A 16,175-nucleotide genomic window follows, 5' to 3' on the forward strand; every position below is an offset into this window, starting at 1 on the left:
CAGTAGTTTGATCAGATTAGTCTCTTCATGACTACTGCAGGCATTCTTAACAAAAACTTTTCTTACGCAGAGTTTTTATTCCTTTTCTTGGTCCTTGTCAGATTTTTCTGTGGAGAAAATATTTTTTGACCCTTTTTCTACAACATTGAGTCTGGTCTTAGGTGACCCAACAGAGTAATACTTGTAAAGCTTTAGATAACACGTTATTTCACGTGTCATCTATGCAACATAGCTTTCTTCTGATATTTTTAAAGACACTTATCTTTTCAGTTAACACAAATAAACTGTGGTTACAAAAGCTTTTACATTAGATTACCTGTTCAAAAGTATGAATAATTTAGTACTCCATTGCTATGGAGTACTGAATTAAAGAGAAGGGAATCTCAGTAAATCAGAAGGTATTCTCATTATCAAGATATCTCATCAATGAAATTTTTTTTTTTTTTTTTTTTTTTTACTCTAATGGCCCCTGTGTTGTTTAATGCCCCTATTTTATATAAAAGGGCACTACCATCAGAGATAGTACTTCCATTTTCTTCTGACTGGCAAGAAAGCTTATCATACTCATCTGTTTGTGCAGGGGATTATTATAGTCCCTTGTAGAATCATAAAAAGGGTTGGTTTTGTGCAGTACAACTCTTTCTAAATCTAAGATTTTGCAAGCCACATGGAGAAATTCGGGTACACCTTGCTTGTTAGAAATAAAAATACGGAATTCTTGTACCCTTAAGTTGATGATTTTTTTTTTTTTTCAAGACCTTCTCCACTTGATTAAATTTTATTGCCTGTGCTCTGCAGAAGCCATTCTGTTCATGTGCTGCTTTCAGGTTTTGGTCAGCTTAACAGTCTGTTGTGTTTCATGCTACATGATTTTTTTTAAATTTATGTAGTTCTGGTTAGGATATGTTGAAATATGGGAGTTAAGCAGCAGAGATCATCCAGATGCATATATTTGAAAATAATATTATTTGGCCAGCTAAATGGAAGTCAGTTCTTTTCTTAGAAAAGTTTATGAAAAGAATTCAGTCAAAATGATATGTGCAGGGATACTGTTTCTCTTATGAAATCCTGAGAGCCACAAATAGTTGTAGACTTGGCAAATATACTAGGTAAGTGTCACTATATGTTTACCTTGCTCTAAAACTTTTTGAAAGCATCTGCTGGTTTTTGTAATTTTCTTAAATGTCCATCAATTGTTGTTAAATATCTTCAGGTGTTTTCTTGGAACATAATGAACATGCAAACCAGATCAGAGTAAAATCTATTTAGCCTAGTATTTTGTCTTTGATAGCGGTGATCTCCTTACTTCATTATTTGCAAACAAAATTGCTAATCTCTAATGCTTTTGGGGAGAGGGGGAACACATCCTAAAAGGAAGGTTTAGAGCATTTAAACAGGTTAAGGCATGGCTGTCTGAAGATCAAACAGCTGGCTTCAATACAGTTCCTATGTGTAGCGAGACTGATTAAAGTGAAAGCAAAATTAAATAATAATATGGGCATAAGATGTGTTACTACTGGCAAACGCTATTAACTGTAACTCAGGATTAAGACTTTCTGTGACTTGATCTCGCTGTTGTCAATCCAAGGTAATGTTACAGGAATCTTGCAATTTCTGTTATGTTCAGAAACACGTCAGTTTTTCTGTGGGGCAAATCCCAGCTCTCATCCTTGAGCATGGAGGTAGGTTTTGCAATGGAGCTGCTTGTACTTAGGCTTCCCTAAATCTCCCCTAAATCTACTATGTCAGGAGTGTTCATGGGCTGCAGACTACAGCGCCTGGTTACTCACAAGCTGTTGATCAGCATTGCTGGTGCAGATATTTAGCTGGAACAAGTACAAATTTCAACACAGCAGCCCACACTAGAGGATTTCTTCCCCCTCAATTTCCTGCTGCTTTAGCTACATTACCTTCAGGTTTAGCATAACAAACAAACATTATCTCTGCCAGAGAGAGAACCTGCCAGAAATAGAATGCTAAAATAGCAGCCTTTCACTGACAGAAAGACACAAAAGGACATTAGATTAAAAAAAAAAAAAAAGTCTCATTGTGACTGGAGTGAGCTGTCATGCTGATAGATTATGAATTTTTTTCTCCAGTCTATTAAAAGTTTTATAGTAGTGAACGAGTTTAGTATCAAGGAAAATACTGTGGATCTTTGCTGTGCAGTAATTATGGATAGGTGTTTTTCAAAACTTTTTATGAAAACCAAGATAGAGGTGGACAAAAAAATTCTGACAACTAAAAAAAAAACCCACATCCCCCCCCTAAAACCAAACCACTTCTACTTTGAGATATGCAAATGATTGTGGTAATTTTTGTCAAGCCTGGAATTTGAAAATTAATGCTTGACATTGACAACTAAGACAACATCCAACATGAATAGCCATATTATAGGCAAGACTGAAGATTAAATGAGGGTTTCATGAGTTTGAATTCTATTTGCATTCACAGAGAATCTTTGGTATTTAACAATTATGTGAACCCAGTGATAGTTCCATGCTGAAAACTTGAAATACTTTTTTTTTTTTACACTTGTAAGGCTGTTGAGCAAATATTCTAGACACACAGAAGACAAGGAGTGCTGAAACCAGAGATTTGTTAAAAAAATAATTCCTAACCAGCTTGTCTACTGTGATGAAGTGACTGGCTTGGGGGATGAAGGAAGGGCAGCAGATGTCTCCTTCCTTGAATTCAGCAAGTCATTCAACACTGTCTCCTTTAGCATCATCATAGCAAAGCTGGGGAAATACAGAGTGGATAGGTAGACAGCAAGGTGGCTGCACATCAAAGGTAATGGTCATCAGTTCAAAGTACAAATGGTAGCCAGTTACTATTGTCATTCCTTTTAAGTCAGCACCAAGGCCCATGCTATTTAACAGCCTCGATGACAGCGTGAAATGCTAAGAGAGACCTAAGAAATTACTTGTGGTTAAGAGAAAAATTTAACTTTATTATATTTCTGGAAGTTTATTTAAAAATAGATGTATTATCTTTAAAAAAATAACTTAAATACTTGACCTGAAATTACTGTTTATCTTGAGCATTTTTCCTATGCTCAGTTAACTTGCCAGTAAGAGATTTGGAATGTGTGAACGCAAGATCAAAGTATTAGCAAACTGGCTTATTTTCTTTGCAATTTTCTTTATATTTTAATCAAATTTTTTGTGTGTGTGTATATATATATATATATATATATATATGGAGTCTAATAATAATCATTGGTGTGAAGGGGTTAGAAAACTGCTGTAACTAAGCAAAGAATTTAAAGCTGGTCTGTTACATAAGTCAAAATGATCATCATTAATTTTACATGGAAATTAAAAAGGTAATTTATTTTCAAAATTCCCTTTTGAAGCCATATGCTATCTTTGTCACCTTCATTTTTAAGGAGTGATGAGATAAACTGGAAAGTAATCTTAATTCCTAGCTATAATTAGAAATACAGTCTTAAGACTTCTTTCACTGTTCTTTGTCAGGAAACCCAGAATTTACATTAATCTCTTCCCCTCTTAGTGTTTTTTATATTTGGCTTTTGTCAATTGAAACAGTTTTTTCAGCAGGTGTTTTCCAAGTAACTTGGGAAGAGAATGCTTTATTATATAGCTTCTTCCATTCCTTCAGACCACTTTCCACTTAAAAATACATTTCTGTTATGCTTTCTTCTTTCATAATGGATATATTAATTCTTAACTGTTGCGCATGTTTCTCTTCTCCTTAATGTCCTTTAGTTTTATATTGATATTTTAATTGGTCAACGCTTTTGGTTCTTAAGTGATCACTTGAGTGTACAGGAAGTTAACAGAACACAAAATAGTAAGGAGAAAGTAGCCATTTCTTGTATTTACAATCGATGTTTCCAAACTTCTGTTGATCTTCTAGTGGCATCAGCATATCTGAGTGTAAATAGTATGTGCAGGCATATAGAATAATTATGTTGTGATGGTGGTGGTCTTGCTAATGAAGTTGAACTGATTGTTATTATACTTTTAACCCTTATTCAGTGACACAGGTCCAGTTCTGTGCAGTTCAGTGGGCACTGTAAATACCTGTTTTCTTTAAAAAGTTTGTGTGATAGATGGAACTTCTTAAATATAGCTAATTGCATTTATTTCCTTCTTAGGTAGTTGCTAAGTGCTGTGTTAGTGTATCTACAACTAAAAAGTAAATGCTAACATAAGACTGTAAAGTCCAATCACTAATGACCAGCTAAATCCCTGCATTGAACTGAAATTCATTTGATGTGGCTAATAGAGAATGCAATTAACCTTTTATGAATGTGTGTTAAAAAAAAAATCATGCTAACTGTCTCTAGAGACCAATTAGTTTTTTCAACAAATAGACTGGTTCCCATGGTGTTTGATGATAGTATCTCTTTATCTTTCAGGTATGGTAGGTTAAAGATATACTTTTCTCTTGTGCATGATAAAAGGCCTAAAGTAATGTCACCTCATTTCATGGACTGCAAGACTCTCTTGATAGAGCTTGAGATCATAAGAACCACAGATTTAAAAATCGGTCCGAGAGGAGCAGTGGTGCTTCTTGCAGGGTTCGTTCTTCAGTTTTTATGCCCATAAGCAAGTAGTACTTCAAGGATCACTGGTCTAAAGCACTTGCCCAAGGCCCACTGCCCTTCTGTTTCTTCACCTTCAGGCCCCAGTAATGTTACATACAGGTCACTAACTGAATTTCCTAAGGGGAAAAGGGAGTTTCATTCCAGTAGTATATGTTTTGCTACAGTAAATTCAAAATAAAATATTTAATTTGCTTAGCAAATTGGATTACCAAGCTGTGTAGCTGTTGATTGGTTTGGAAATCTTCATGTTCCTTTCCTCTAGGTAGACAACATCAGATATGATAAAAAGTATTATAGAAGAAAAAGCTGTATTAGAAGCGACCTTATTAAGCCATTTGTTTGAGTAACTGAAAATAAATTAACGGTATGTTTCTGTGCTTTGACATATGTATCAAAATTAAACTGAAGAAACACACTGAATTAAGGTTGATTTGTTTAGTTTCAACTGAAGTTGGCATAAACATACATGTTTTGCTGATACTAGAAATTAATACTAAATAATTTATGTTAAGCTCAATATAAATACGTATTTTTCTCCAAGTTATCTGGCAATATTTGCTCCACTTATTCAGTGAGTCTGCAAATACTGTTAGATAGTGAAAATCTGTGTGCTTGCCCTTAATAGAAACTTTAGAAAATGCTGTTTAATAAAATCAAAATTATGTGAACTCCCCTATTTTGCTTTCATGCTTATTTGAAAGAGAAAAGTCTGTAATCTCAACTCCGAGATCTGTTCTGCAGAGCTATGGAAAAATACATACACTCCAAAAAGGGGAGGATCCATGTATACTTTAGAAAAAGCAGCAACACAAGCATGTGACTCTTTCTGCTCACAGTGAACACTGTAGCTGTGCAAAATTTGAGATCACAGGCCATTGGAGTTTGAACATTTTGGGAATAATGCAAGTGCTTTCCTACTAAAAGCAACTCAGAACATCATCTGACCCATACCCATATTTTTGTGGTGTTTATCTCATCTTGCAAGTGTTATAAAATCTCTTTCCTAAGATGTATGTGAAAGCTCTTGAAAGTCTTCCATTGAGGAGCTTATGAGCTCCTCAGACTTTTCATAGACCAGAAAAAACAAAACAAGGTGGTTAACAACAGTTGTCACGTCTTTGGTTGAAAATTAAACAAAGATAGAAACCAGTATTTCCAGGCAAGAGTTGTTGACTGTAATTTCTTTGAGCTTTTCTTCAGTGGCTTAGTGCAGATGGTTGGCATAAGTTTACACCTACGTGGGTACAGCTCAAGCAGGTTTGTTGTCCAGTCATGGGACAGACTTCTCTGGAGATCATGAATTGTAGTAGTCACCTACTGAAGAGCAACTTAAAAATTTTGCGGGTTGTAGGTGGTTTGTTCACAGGAATGATTCTCCACTACATCCAGTACAAGTGTTGCTATTCTTGTAGTGATACTAATATAAGGACAAGGAATAGTCAGTCATACCAGAAACCACCTACACATGCTCTAGAAATACACTGATGAAATTCAATAGAGTTCTAACACATGGGCTTATGTGTTGCTCATAGAGTGGATATTTTTATTGTGCTGACATTCCATTGGAAAAGATTATCCAAAAGTAGTTCTCTAAAACAGTCTCACTGCCCATAGAAGAATGCAGAGAGAACATGATACTGTATTAGCTAGAAAGAAAAACAATTATTATCATTGTGCCAAACTTCCAAGTTTGTTTTTTTCTGAAAACAGCGTGGAGAAATAATTATCAATCTTTGGCTACAAATCCTGATATTTTCAGGAATACAGAAAATACAGAATATTTTCATTCTGCAGTTTCCTGTTGACATTGACAGAAGGTCAGCAATCTGTGTTAACCCAACACATGTTAAGACTTCAGAAGATGCTTAGTTCTGTAAAGGTCTCCATGTACCCTGCTTCCCTTGAATTCAGCAACATTTGAGATACGGTAAAGCAACAACCGATTTAATTCAGTGTTGGGAGCTTTTAGAACACTAGCACTGATTCATACAAGAGGGTAAAACCTTTAGATCAGACCACCTAAAAAGGGAAACTTATGTGGTGTTGCCCAGTACCTGTGTTTATTGGAAAAGTTACCTGAACAGAATAAGAAAACCACTGGCTTTAAATGAGCAAATTATGAAGAAAATAACAATTGACTGAAAAAATGTTGAAGTAAGAAAGTGTACAATATTTAAAGTTGTTTGATTTTATTATCAGACTCCTCAATGTCTGAAGAGAGACCACTTATAAAAATAGTTTCATTTCTGTCTGCAAATTCCAACTCACTGTGTTCTCAGATACTATTCTCTTCAACATTAATGGCAATTGTTATTTTCTTTTTCTAAATGTAGCATCTTTGTTCCATGCAACAATAGAAGAAGAAAAAAAAAAAAAAAAAAAAAAATTCACATCCTATACATCCATTATTTTTTAACTGCTGATGTGAAAAATGTAACAGTATTGGTATACAGGAGGCTACCGTGCTCTTTGCTTGGTATTTCTCACACTGATTCATCATATGTGAGTCATTGTGTGGGGGTTCTTGGGTCCCTCCCCCACTTCCATAGTTTGATACTAGTTGTGGTTTAGTTTAATAAATTTTAAGGCAGTGTTTTATCTCAGGAGTTCCTGCATGTGCCACTTGTACTGTTGTTGCACAGGGTATTTGGGGCAACCTTCGGTTTCACTCTATTGTTTGTTTGCTGTTTTAAGGAAAGGAGTATTAGCTGTAAAATGAATCTAAATGGCTCTTTTGTTCTTCTTTTTCCTGATTAAACTAATAACAAGTAACCCTTCAAATTAATGCTTGGGCTTTATTTTTTAACCTGGAAATATTTTTGAGGTAGACACACTTTTCAGGTTAATCAAAGCAACAGGTTTGTGTTTATTTTCATTTGTCTTTGTATGTCTGTAAGAACAGCAGACTTTGTTGTAACAGTGGATTTGCTGTAGTGCTCAGTTCACCTGGTTTCATACATTTACCTGTGTAATTCATTTAAAAGTGTTACATATTTGGTTTTAATGCTGTGAAAAAAAGGCTTTGTGTGATTACGATATTTGGGGCAGTTTAGAAAACCAGCAGTGACAGTGTGCCTCTAATGGTTAATACTCTGTGTTGGCTTTCTGGCCCCTACATTGCCTTTCTATACATCTAGACAACAAATTGCTACAAAACAAATTCCCTGTAAAGCAGATTAAGTTTTAAAATTTGTAAAAGACACCAAGGGACTACCGTATTGTAAAAAGATGGGTTTTTACTAGTCCTTTTGCTGAAAACCTTAAAGGATAAGACCTACATGTATTTTAATACATACCAGTTCATAGTGATAATGCGTAACTTTGAAGAGTTTCCAGTTTGTACTGTGGTTCATACTATAAACATTCATCAGCAGTTCATTTCAGAAGGAGGATGATCCCTTCTGTTGAGAAGCAGTATAGAAAGGAGTACTGAAAAGAGTGAGCATTTAAAAGGGATAAACGTAGTGCAGAAATGCAGTTCTGTTGAAAACTTGAAACTACCACTACATTTTATGCCAGAGAAGAAACAGAGAAGCCAGTAAATTGATTTGGATGGTAAAGCTACAGTCTTAGAAGACATTGAGCCTTGCTGGGACTTTAAATAGTAAGGTTTAAATAAAGTGTGTTGTCCCATGAAACATGGCTAGTGCTCCATGTGGAGAAGGGTCAAAGGTAAAGAGATCAAAGCAGCATAAAATAACTGTAGTAATAGTGTTTTGGGTACACTTGTAAATGAATTAATACTACAATAATTATAATATGGAAAAAAATGGTCAGTTCATACAGACATGTCTTGTGGAGTCTATCATTTATTCTCTTGGGAAACAGTGTAACTTGCAAAGAAAGTTGATCTATATGAACCATGAGAGTGTTGTGAAGAAGCCGTGTGCGTTTGTGAATGGTTTCACTGATTTAGTAGCATAGCTTCATGAAATGATGTATCAGCATAAGGCTTAAAGAAATAATACATAGCTGTTATATTCCACTGCTTCCTTATTTTACCCAAATATTATGTTGCAATATGGTACTTGTTTATAATTTGCTAAAAATACAGTTTGAGTGAGAAAACAGTAACTTATCCTATTATCCAAGATGCAGCTAGAGGATAAACTAGCAGATAACACATCAGCTCTAGAACGTTATAAATTAAAGCTTATATATATATATATATGGGTGTTTTAATAGTTTCTTTTGATATTTCAGGAAACAGCATACTGCATTCAGCAGCAGACAGTGTGACGAGTGCAGTACAGAAGGCAAGTCAGGCTTTGAATGAGCGTGGTGAAAGGCTAGGTCGAGCAGAAGAAAAGACAGAGGAACTGAAAAACAGCGCTCAGCAGTTTGCAGAAACTGCACACAAGGTAAGATTTTGGTGGGACTAAAGCTCTCAGTAGGTCAGCGTCACACATTCCTTTATTGCAAGGGGATGAAGCTCTAGAAAGAATTGCAGTCGGTCACTGTTTACAAACAGCTTGCTGTTTTCCTTGATATATACTGTTCCTCACTTGACAGGTTTTTTGGTTTATAACTTCTGTGCATAGATCTGAGGTTTATTGTGTTGCCACTTGAATCGAAACTACCTATCTTCTCCTTCCTGTAGCATATTCCAAATCCATCTTCCCACTACTGTTTGGAATGATTCCTCATACTTTGTGCAGCAGTATAGTGAAATTGTTGTTAATCCCCACTGATAAGCAGTCATAGGTCTGTGACTGTCTGTTTCTGAAGAGGTATCTTTTTATGTCTGGAAAAGTTATTTATGAGGATTTTAAGGAATTGTTCAGTCTTGGGAATGCATGGACATTCTCTATGCTTGGTGGAAGGTATTGATAGCGCTGTGCCTGTTGCGGCTGCATGTGCATAATGGTGCTGAGTTTCCATCTCTGTGACAAATTCTAGGCATCCACAGTGTTTGATTCAGTGGCTGTGTAACACATTCACAGCAGAAAGTTTTTTTACACACAGACAACCATTTTAGCATGCAGGTTTGATAGGTTTCCTGCTTAGGACATGCGTAAGGCTTTATCGTGCTTATGCCAAGCAGTGCCTGGCTACTGCATTAGCACTAGAAATCCTGGATTGACGTCTTGTAGTTCTGTACAAGCCTCAGTTTTATGTAATCTTAAAAATTTCACAAAACATTTTCTTTTTAACTGGGAAAATTCTCTACTTTGTGGTCCATTTAGCGTGGTTCAGTTTAGTGGCACGAGCATGGAGTCTGCTCTTGGATTCTTCCATCTATCACCACCTTCTTTCCCCACCCCCTCCCCCAGTGATAACTGTGCCAACTCAGAAAAACAGACTTATACAGCAGCTACCGCTGCTTCTAGGATAAGGGAGAATCAGGTTTGCTGCTTTCAAGTAAAGCATAGAGTGTTGCTTGGTAGGGAGTTCAAAAATGAAAAATGCCTCTGATAGTTGGGCTACTATGAATCTTGATTAAGATTTGAATGAGTTTCATTAGTGTGTGTTGCCCTTTCATCTTCCACATATGCATAACAGCAGTTCCACAGATGAAGACATGCTGTGAACAAAACTAAATCTTTTCAGATTCTATTAGGGAAATCTTATGTCTAAAAAAATCTCAGTATTGTAATGAAAATACCATCCTTGATAGCCTGTGCTGTACCATATTTAGGATTTTGTAAACATTTATTTCTGATATAATAATTTAAAACAAAAATTGAGGGAAAACACAACAGGAATGCTGGAGAAGCTAAAAACATCCACAATACAATTATTTTTTCAATCAAATAAAAAATATAGGGAAATTCTCAATAGGATTTTGTACATAGTCATTTGAGCTTCATGTCTCTATGGCAGAAAGAGAACAGTTTCTGCAAGAAATGTCTAGGTGATGCAGAACAGAAAAAGATAATCTCAATTTGGACAGTGTGCTGGGCTGAGGTTCATGAAACATTCCTGCCAGTCCTGTTACACAGATCACCAGTCTTCCTCAGATGAGTGTGAAGGGCTGTGTGCTGTTTAAGCTATCCCAGTTACCAGCTGCCTGAAAGAGGAGTGTGACAGTCTTTCAGTGAATGATAGTTAAGGATTTGTAATAAATGCTTTGGTTTTGACTTTTTAACAAGAAAATAGCATCTCTGTGTGTGAAGAAAACAAAATATAGTTTAGGTCTTAAAGGACCATAAATGAACACTTGTCATCTTAATGGTCGTAAAGGTAATTTAGTAAAATGGGATTTAACAAAATTTATTGGTGCCTCGAGTCTGGAATTGTACCTTAGAGGTGCAGTAGTCCTGCAGTTCCTTTACTGTTATCACACAACAGTGCATAGGGCAGCCATCGAAGGATGTGTTAGATTAGAGACAGTTGTTTTCTGGTGGTGTGCTTTGGTTTTCAGAAAGTTTTGTTGGGGTTTTGGTGAAGCATTTAGGAATAAGTACAATACTGTTATTGTGTAATATTCCTGTGGTTAAGTCTTCTAGGGGCAGCTGCTACTCGGACCTCAGAGGTTGTTTGTACAGAAAAGAAAACATACTGTTCCAGTGAAACCAGAAAATTGTGGTCCAGCTGAGTGTTGCTTAAATGGCAAAATCGTAACTTTGTGGCAAAATGGTGACAGTGAAGAGAAAGACACAAATGTTAACTTACTAGTGTTTGTGAACACTGTGCAGCAAAGCAGAGTTCCCATTTTGGTTTCTCTGTCGTTGCCTTCAGTAAAAGTACTTTGAATTATTGTCAGCCCATAATTAATTTTGCCACTATAGTATCATGACTGGATATGCCTAATTTGTATGTCTGCACATTGCTTTGGTTATATGTCAGGTTATTTTAAGATATAAACCAGGTAATTGGAGATGGAAGATGCACAGCATAGGAATACATTTTCTATCATCTTTAAAAAAACCTATTTAAAAAAAAAATTAAAAACCAACCAAAAACCAAACAAAAACCCACTTAGTTTGCACCAGAATCAGCAGCCCTCACAGGGTGCCTCTGTTTTGGCTATTGGAGTTTGTTGAATTAAAGCATCTATCTATATTTAGTTGTGTAACAGCTGGAACTCAGGGTATCTATCAAATCCACCTTATGACACCTTCTTCACTTTCTTTGTTTGCCTTTTAAATTTCTTCCCCTTGTTGGTGACTGCACAAGACTCAGAGTTATGGATTCTGTATAATAAAAACTTACTGTCAGAGTTGCCTGCTAAAGGCAAACATTTCTGAAAAAAGTTTTTCTTGTTTGAGGTGGGAATGAAAAGTGTTGAATTTTTTTTCGTGCTGAAATGCCTCTCCAGTATATCTCTCGTAAGTAATAGTTCTTTTAAATGGCATGTTTATGACCAGGTCCTTGATTATCAAAGTTTATGTCAATTAAATTTGAGTCATTTATTGGACAACATTTCACTGGTAGCAAATGAGGAAATTTTAACTGCCCTTGCCAATTCTGGTTTCTAGGCAACTTCCTAGGGGGTTCACTCATCTCAGCTTTGTATAGCATGCTATTATCTACAGATACCCATTTTTTATTATACAGAGACTAAACCTAAGTTCTCTGCTTGGCTTGCCAATGTCAGTTTGTCTACACTTTTTGTATAGGATTTAATTCACTTCAGCTCTTTCTTATCCCTCTCATTCACAGTTTTAATTCAATTTTTTAATTATTTGAAATGGAAATAATCAGTAATCACAAAGGTAAAAGGACAATCAGTTCTTAATTTTTTGTCACTATTTAGTGGCAGTGCTGCTGAATAGGTGTTTTAAATTAATTCTTTAGAATTTGTGGTTATATTTAACAATCCAAATCATTCGGTCTAAATGGCTGTACAATAAATAAAAAATAAATATTTGTTTCTAGCATCTTGCTGTAGCCCCTTCTCACAGACAGCAAAATAATGTAACACTGGGAAACACAGCTAAGAAAGCGGATAAATCCTACCTTGTCAGCTTAGCAAAGGGAGACTTTGCATATCTGTTACAGCAAAGGGTACGACTGCATATCTGTGTGCAAAGAAGTTACAGATTTCCTGCATCTTTTGGATAATTCGGTTTACAAGGTCTTCTGTTCCAGTCTAGCCCCATTAGTTTGATCTAGCTATCATTACATGTGATCTCTCTTTAATCCATTTTTTCTTCATTTTTCAGCTTGCCATGAAGCACAAATGCTGAGATACTGCCCAAAGTTGAAATCTTCCCAAGAGAAACTGGAAAGGCTACGTTCAGCAGTTCTTACAGGAGATCCAGGCTTCTGTGTGCTTTTTTCTTCCAGTTCAGTGGAGATGCATTCTTTCAGTTTCTGTGCAGGAGTGTTGCATTTCTACTTTTTTTGACCTATTTTTGTTCTTCTTTTGTAATATTGCTACATGGTCCTGCAGTACTTTCTACCTGTACTTCAGTTGTTACAGGAGTGAAAGCAAACGGGGGAACTGGACCAAATGACAAGCTAATCAAGATTAAAATAGTAATATTATTCCCCATTTGTACAGATAATTATTTAACTGGTTGTGGATGTATGTGTGGAAATAAAATCCAAAGAAGGGGTATACTTTTCTTCATTTTATGTAGCATCAGCAGAATGTGAATGTTGGAATTAAACACCTGGGGTTGTAACGGTAGTGGAGAATAGACTGCTTTGTCCTGGGAAATGGAAAAACTTTCTTCTATCCAATGTAGGAAGTTTTGCATGTGCCATCACCAGCATTCAGAAGTGCATATCTGAATTTTGTAGGGGAATCTGTTACCAGTGCTGCATTTTGAATTTTTCTATTTTCCCGTCCATATTGGTTATTTGAATAGTGTAATGAAACCTACAGAATGTATGCTCGAGGTTTCAAAATTGAGGAAAAAAGTACTTTTTACATCTGTACACACATGGCTGTGACTCAGACACAATCTTGAATTTACCAATCTGGTATAAAACAACATTTCATTTTCTTTTTACCTGTTATTCTGTGGATAAAGTTCTGTGTAAATGAGAATGCAAGGGCCTGGGAAAATGAGAATGCACTGTTTTCCAAGTCTTCTGTTTTTCATAAATACTATAGTAAGAAATTTTGGGAACACTTGAGAAATTTGTCTGATTAGAATGGCTTTTGTGTTAGCTAGTTGTCTGATTTTTAAATAGAAGCTTTCAAAAAGCATGTCTTGGTACATTAGAACCATAACTTCTAGTTTGGGTCTCAATTTTCAGTATATTATCACTGGATGGGTGATTCCCTACTTCATTCTGTATTCACCATATGCAGTATATGCACTGTATTCTCTTACAAAAATAATTAGATTATTCTTTTCCTTCACGACTGTGTTCTTAAGTGTTTTAATAGGCTTCTAGAATGAAGAAATAAAGGGAAAAAAAAAAAAAAGATGCTGCACTTTTTTTTTACCGGTGAGCTAGAATCAGAAATCCTAGCAGAAGTTTCAGCCTTCATCTTCTGAAGATGTGTTCTCATCTTCTGTCCTCATCTTACTGGAGAGCCAGAAAGCTGGCATTATATGAATGTACTGTATTTTCATTTTCACTGTAGAATAAGATTTTTGCATTATTGATGACACTTTTAACAGTCTAAATTTATCAGAGCAGTGCTTGCAGGAGAGATAAAAAAGCTTCTGTAGTAATTGAGAATTATTCTAGTTACTGTAAACTGAAGTAACTGAAATCTCTTGGAAATAACCATTTTGTATAAAGATGCTTGGCTTTAGGAAAACATTGTCATTTGAACTAAGGACATGTCTTGTTAACCAATTACATTCAAACTTTACATCTGTTTTTCCTGTAATTTAAACTGTTTTATATCAAGCCTTTTGTTTAATCTCAGAGTGGGAATTAAGCGATAAATTTGTCATCTGTGTAGAACCATACGATCATTTAGATCTATTTAGCATCAGCTTTAACAGTTACTACACCCAGCACTGTCAACTGAAAAGGAATTTGGCCCCATCTGTTATAAGTCAGAATAGGCTCATTAACGACATGAGTTCTGAACACTCCATTGAGCTATGTACAATTAATGCTTGCCCTGGAAATGCCAGTAGCTGTCTGAGCACTATTGTAATGACTGTTGGTATTTCTGCAAATTAACTAGGATAGCAGTCCCTCATTAGAAATGTCTTCTACTGGAGACAAAATGTTAGGCTATTATTTTAAAAATATCTGCATTGGAAATTAGTCAGGGAGTACGTTTTTGACCACATAGCTATCTTCTGTCACGTTCTTTCTTTAACTATATTCTGCTGCTAACCTCATAAGTCTTTCTCTTGAGAGAAAGAAGGAATAGAATAGGTTTTGAACTGCTGCCCTCTAGCTGGTCTTCTAAGTTCGTCAATAATTTAGAAGTGTCTAAACCCCAGATGAGATAGACCTGATAAGAATTAGTTGTCTAAATTCAGATAAAAAGGCATGGGGTTTCAGGTGTTTACATGAATATCAACTGGACAGGACAAGGTCACAGTTGCACTGCTAAGTTCCAGACCTTTTGTGAGTTGAATGTTCTAAAACATTTCTTTAGTCCCACTGACAGTTTTTTGACTTTTTTTTTTTTCTTTTTAGATCCTTCAGTTAAGTCTATTGTATTATGTATCATAACTCAGGACTTTTATCCAGCTGTCAAAAGCCATTTACTATGGGAATTCTGAGTAACCTAGTGTTACTGAATGAAGGAAAGGCTTTTTGTCTGTGGGTTTAATTTGTTCTTGCTGTTCATTAAATGACAAGATTTGGTAGTTTTTAGAGAAAAATCAGAGGTGTATAAATGTCTATCCAAAGGTAAATCATACAGCATTGCAATCTCATTCTGGAACTTAGCTTCTAGCGTATATAACCTAGTATTATTAGATAGTCATGTACATAACATATATTATAATTCAGGTTAATGTTTCATATGAAAGAATGTATTTGTAAATTGCAACATCAATAGTTTCTTTATCTTTTTAAAGTTCTGCAAAGAACAAAAATACTGTATTGTTAGATTTGACTGTGTACTGCAAACTCTGTCTTACAAGGCTACTTTTGTGTTTAGCAAAAGTTGTGCATTATGTGAAATATTAACAAAAATATGCTCTCTAAAAGTGATCTTAAAGGTAGGTAGGTTTTGCTATGATATGCCAGAACTGTAATACTTGCTGGTATCTATTGTAACCAATTTCTTGAAAGTTCTCAAAGATGTAGAAATTATTTTGTGCCGTTCTGGCGGAAAAAGAAAAAAAGTGGGACCTACTCTTGAGTCGTTAATGGAAACCCTGATTTTGTCATTAAATACTTTAACTGTGATCAAAAGAAAACTGTCCTTGGATTATTTATCTATTCAAAAATATAAATGATTTGTAAATTATATTTTTATATTTCACTCTAGCAAAACTGAGTAAAAAATAGCTTCCACTGTAATGATGGAAACTTTCTCTAGAAAAAATACTGTAATTAAAATAGTAATGGGAACTAGGTTGATGGATTTCATGTCCAAGCAGATTCCAGACAGTGGTTAACACAGCTTTAAGATAACATCCTTCCTAAAGGTTCTACAGGTTAAAAAGAATGTCTGTGTTAACTTGCTTTCAGTTTGCTATAAATGCTTATTCTCAAATTGTTACTGTTTTCTTTTGGCAATCTAATTTTATTGATAATCTTTTATCAAATTGAAAGC

The 16,175-nt window shown here is 35.3% G+C and overlaps 1 protein-coding gene across 1 annotated transcript in view; it reads left to right on the forward strand.

Annotated features, from left to right (window-relative positions):
- Nucleotides 1-15,816, forward strand: part of STXBP6 (syntaxin binding protein 6) — a 77,693-nt gene extending 61,877 nt beyond the window's left edge. The window contains exons 4-5 of the mRNA XM_026850057.1: nt 8,780-8,937; nt 12,685-15,816. Of these exons, the coding sequence (XP_026705858.1) occupies nt 8,780-8,937; nt 12,685-12,708 (182 nt within the window). The 3' untranslated portion in view covers nt 12,709-15,816. The remainder of the gene's footprint in view (nt 1-8,779; nt 8,938-12,684) is intronic.
- The last annotated feature ends 359 nt before the right edge of the window (nt 15,817-16,175 follow it).

The sequence above is a fragment of the Athene cunicularia genome (genome assembly GCF_003259725.1).
Source record: "Athene cunicularia isolate RWA chromosome 5 unlocalized genomic scaffold, athCun1 chr5_part1, whole genome shotgun sequence".
Lineage (NCBI taxonomy): Eukaryota > Metazoa > Chordata > Aves > Strigiformes > Strigidae > Athene > Athene cunicularia.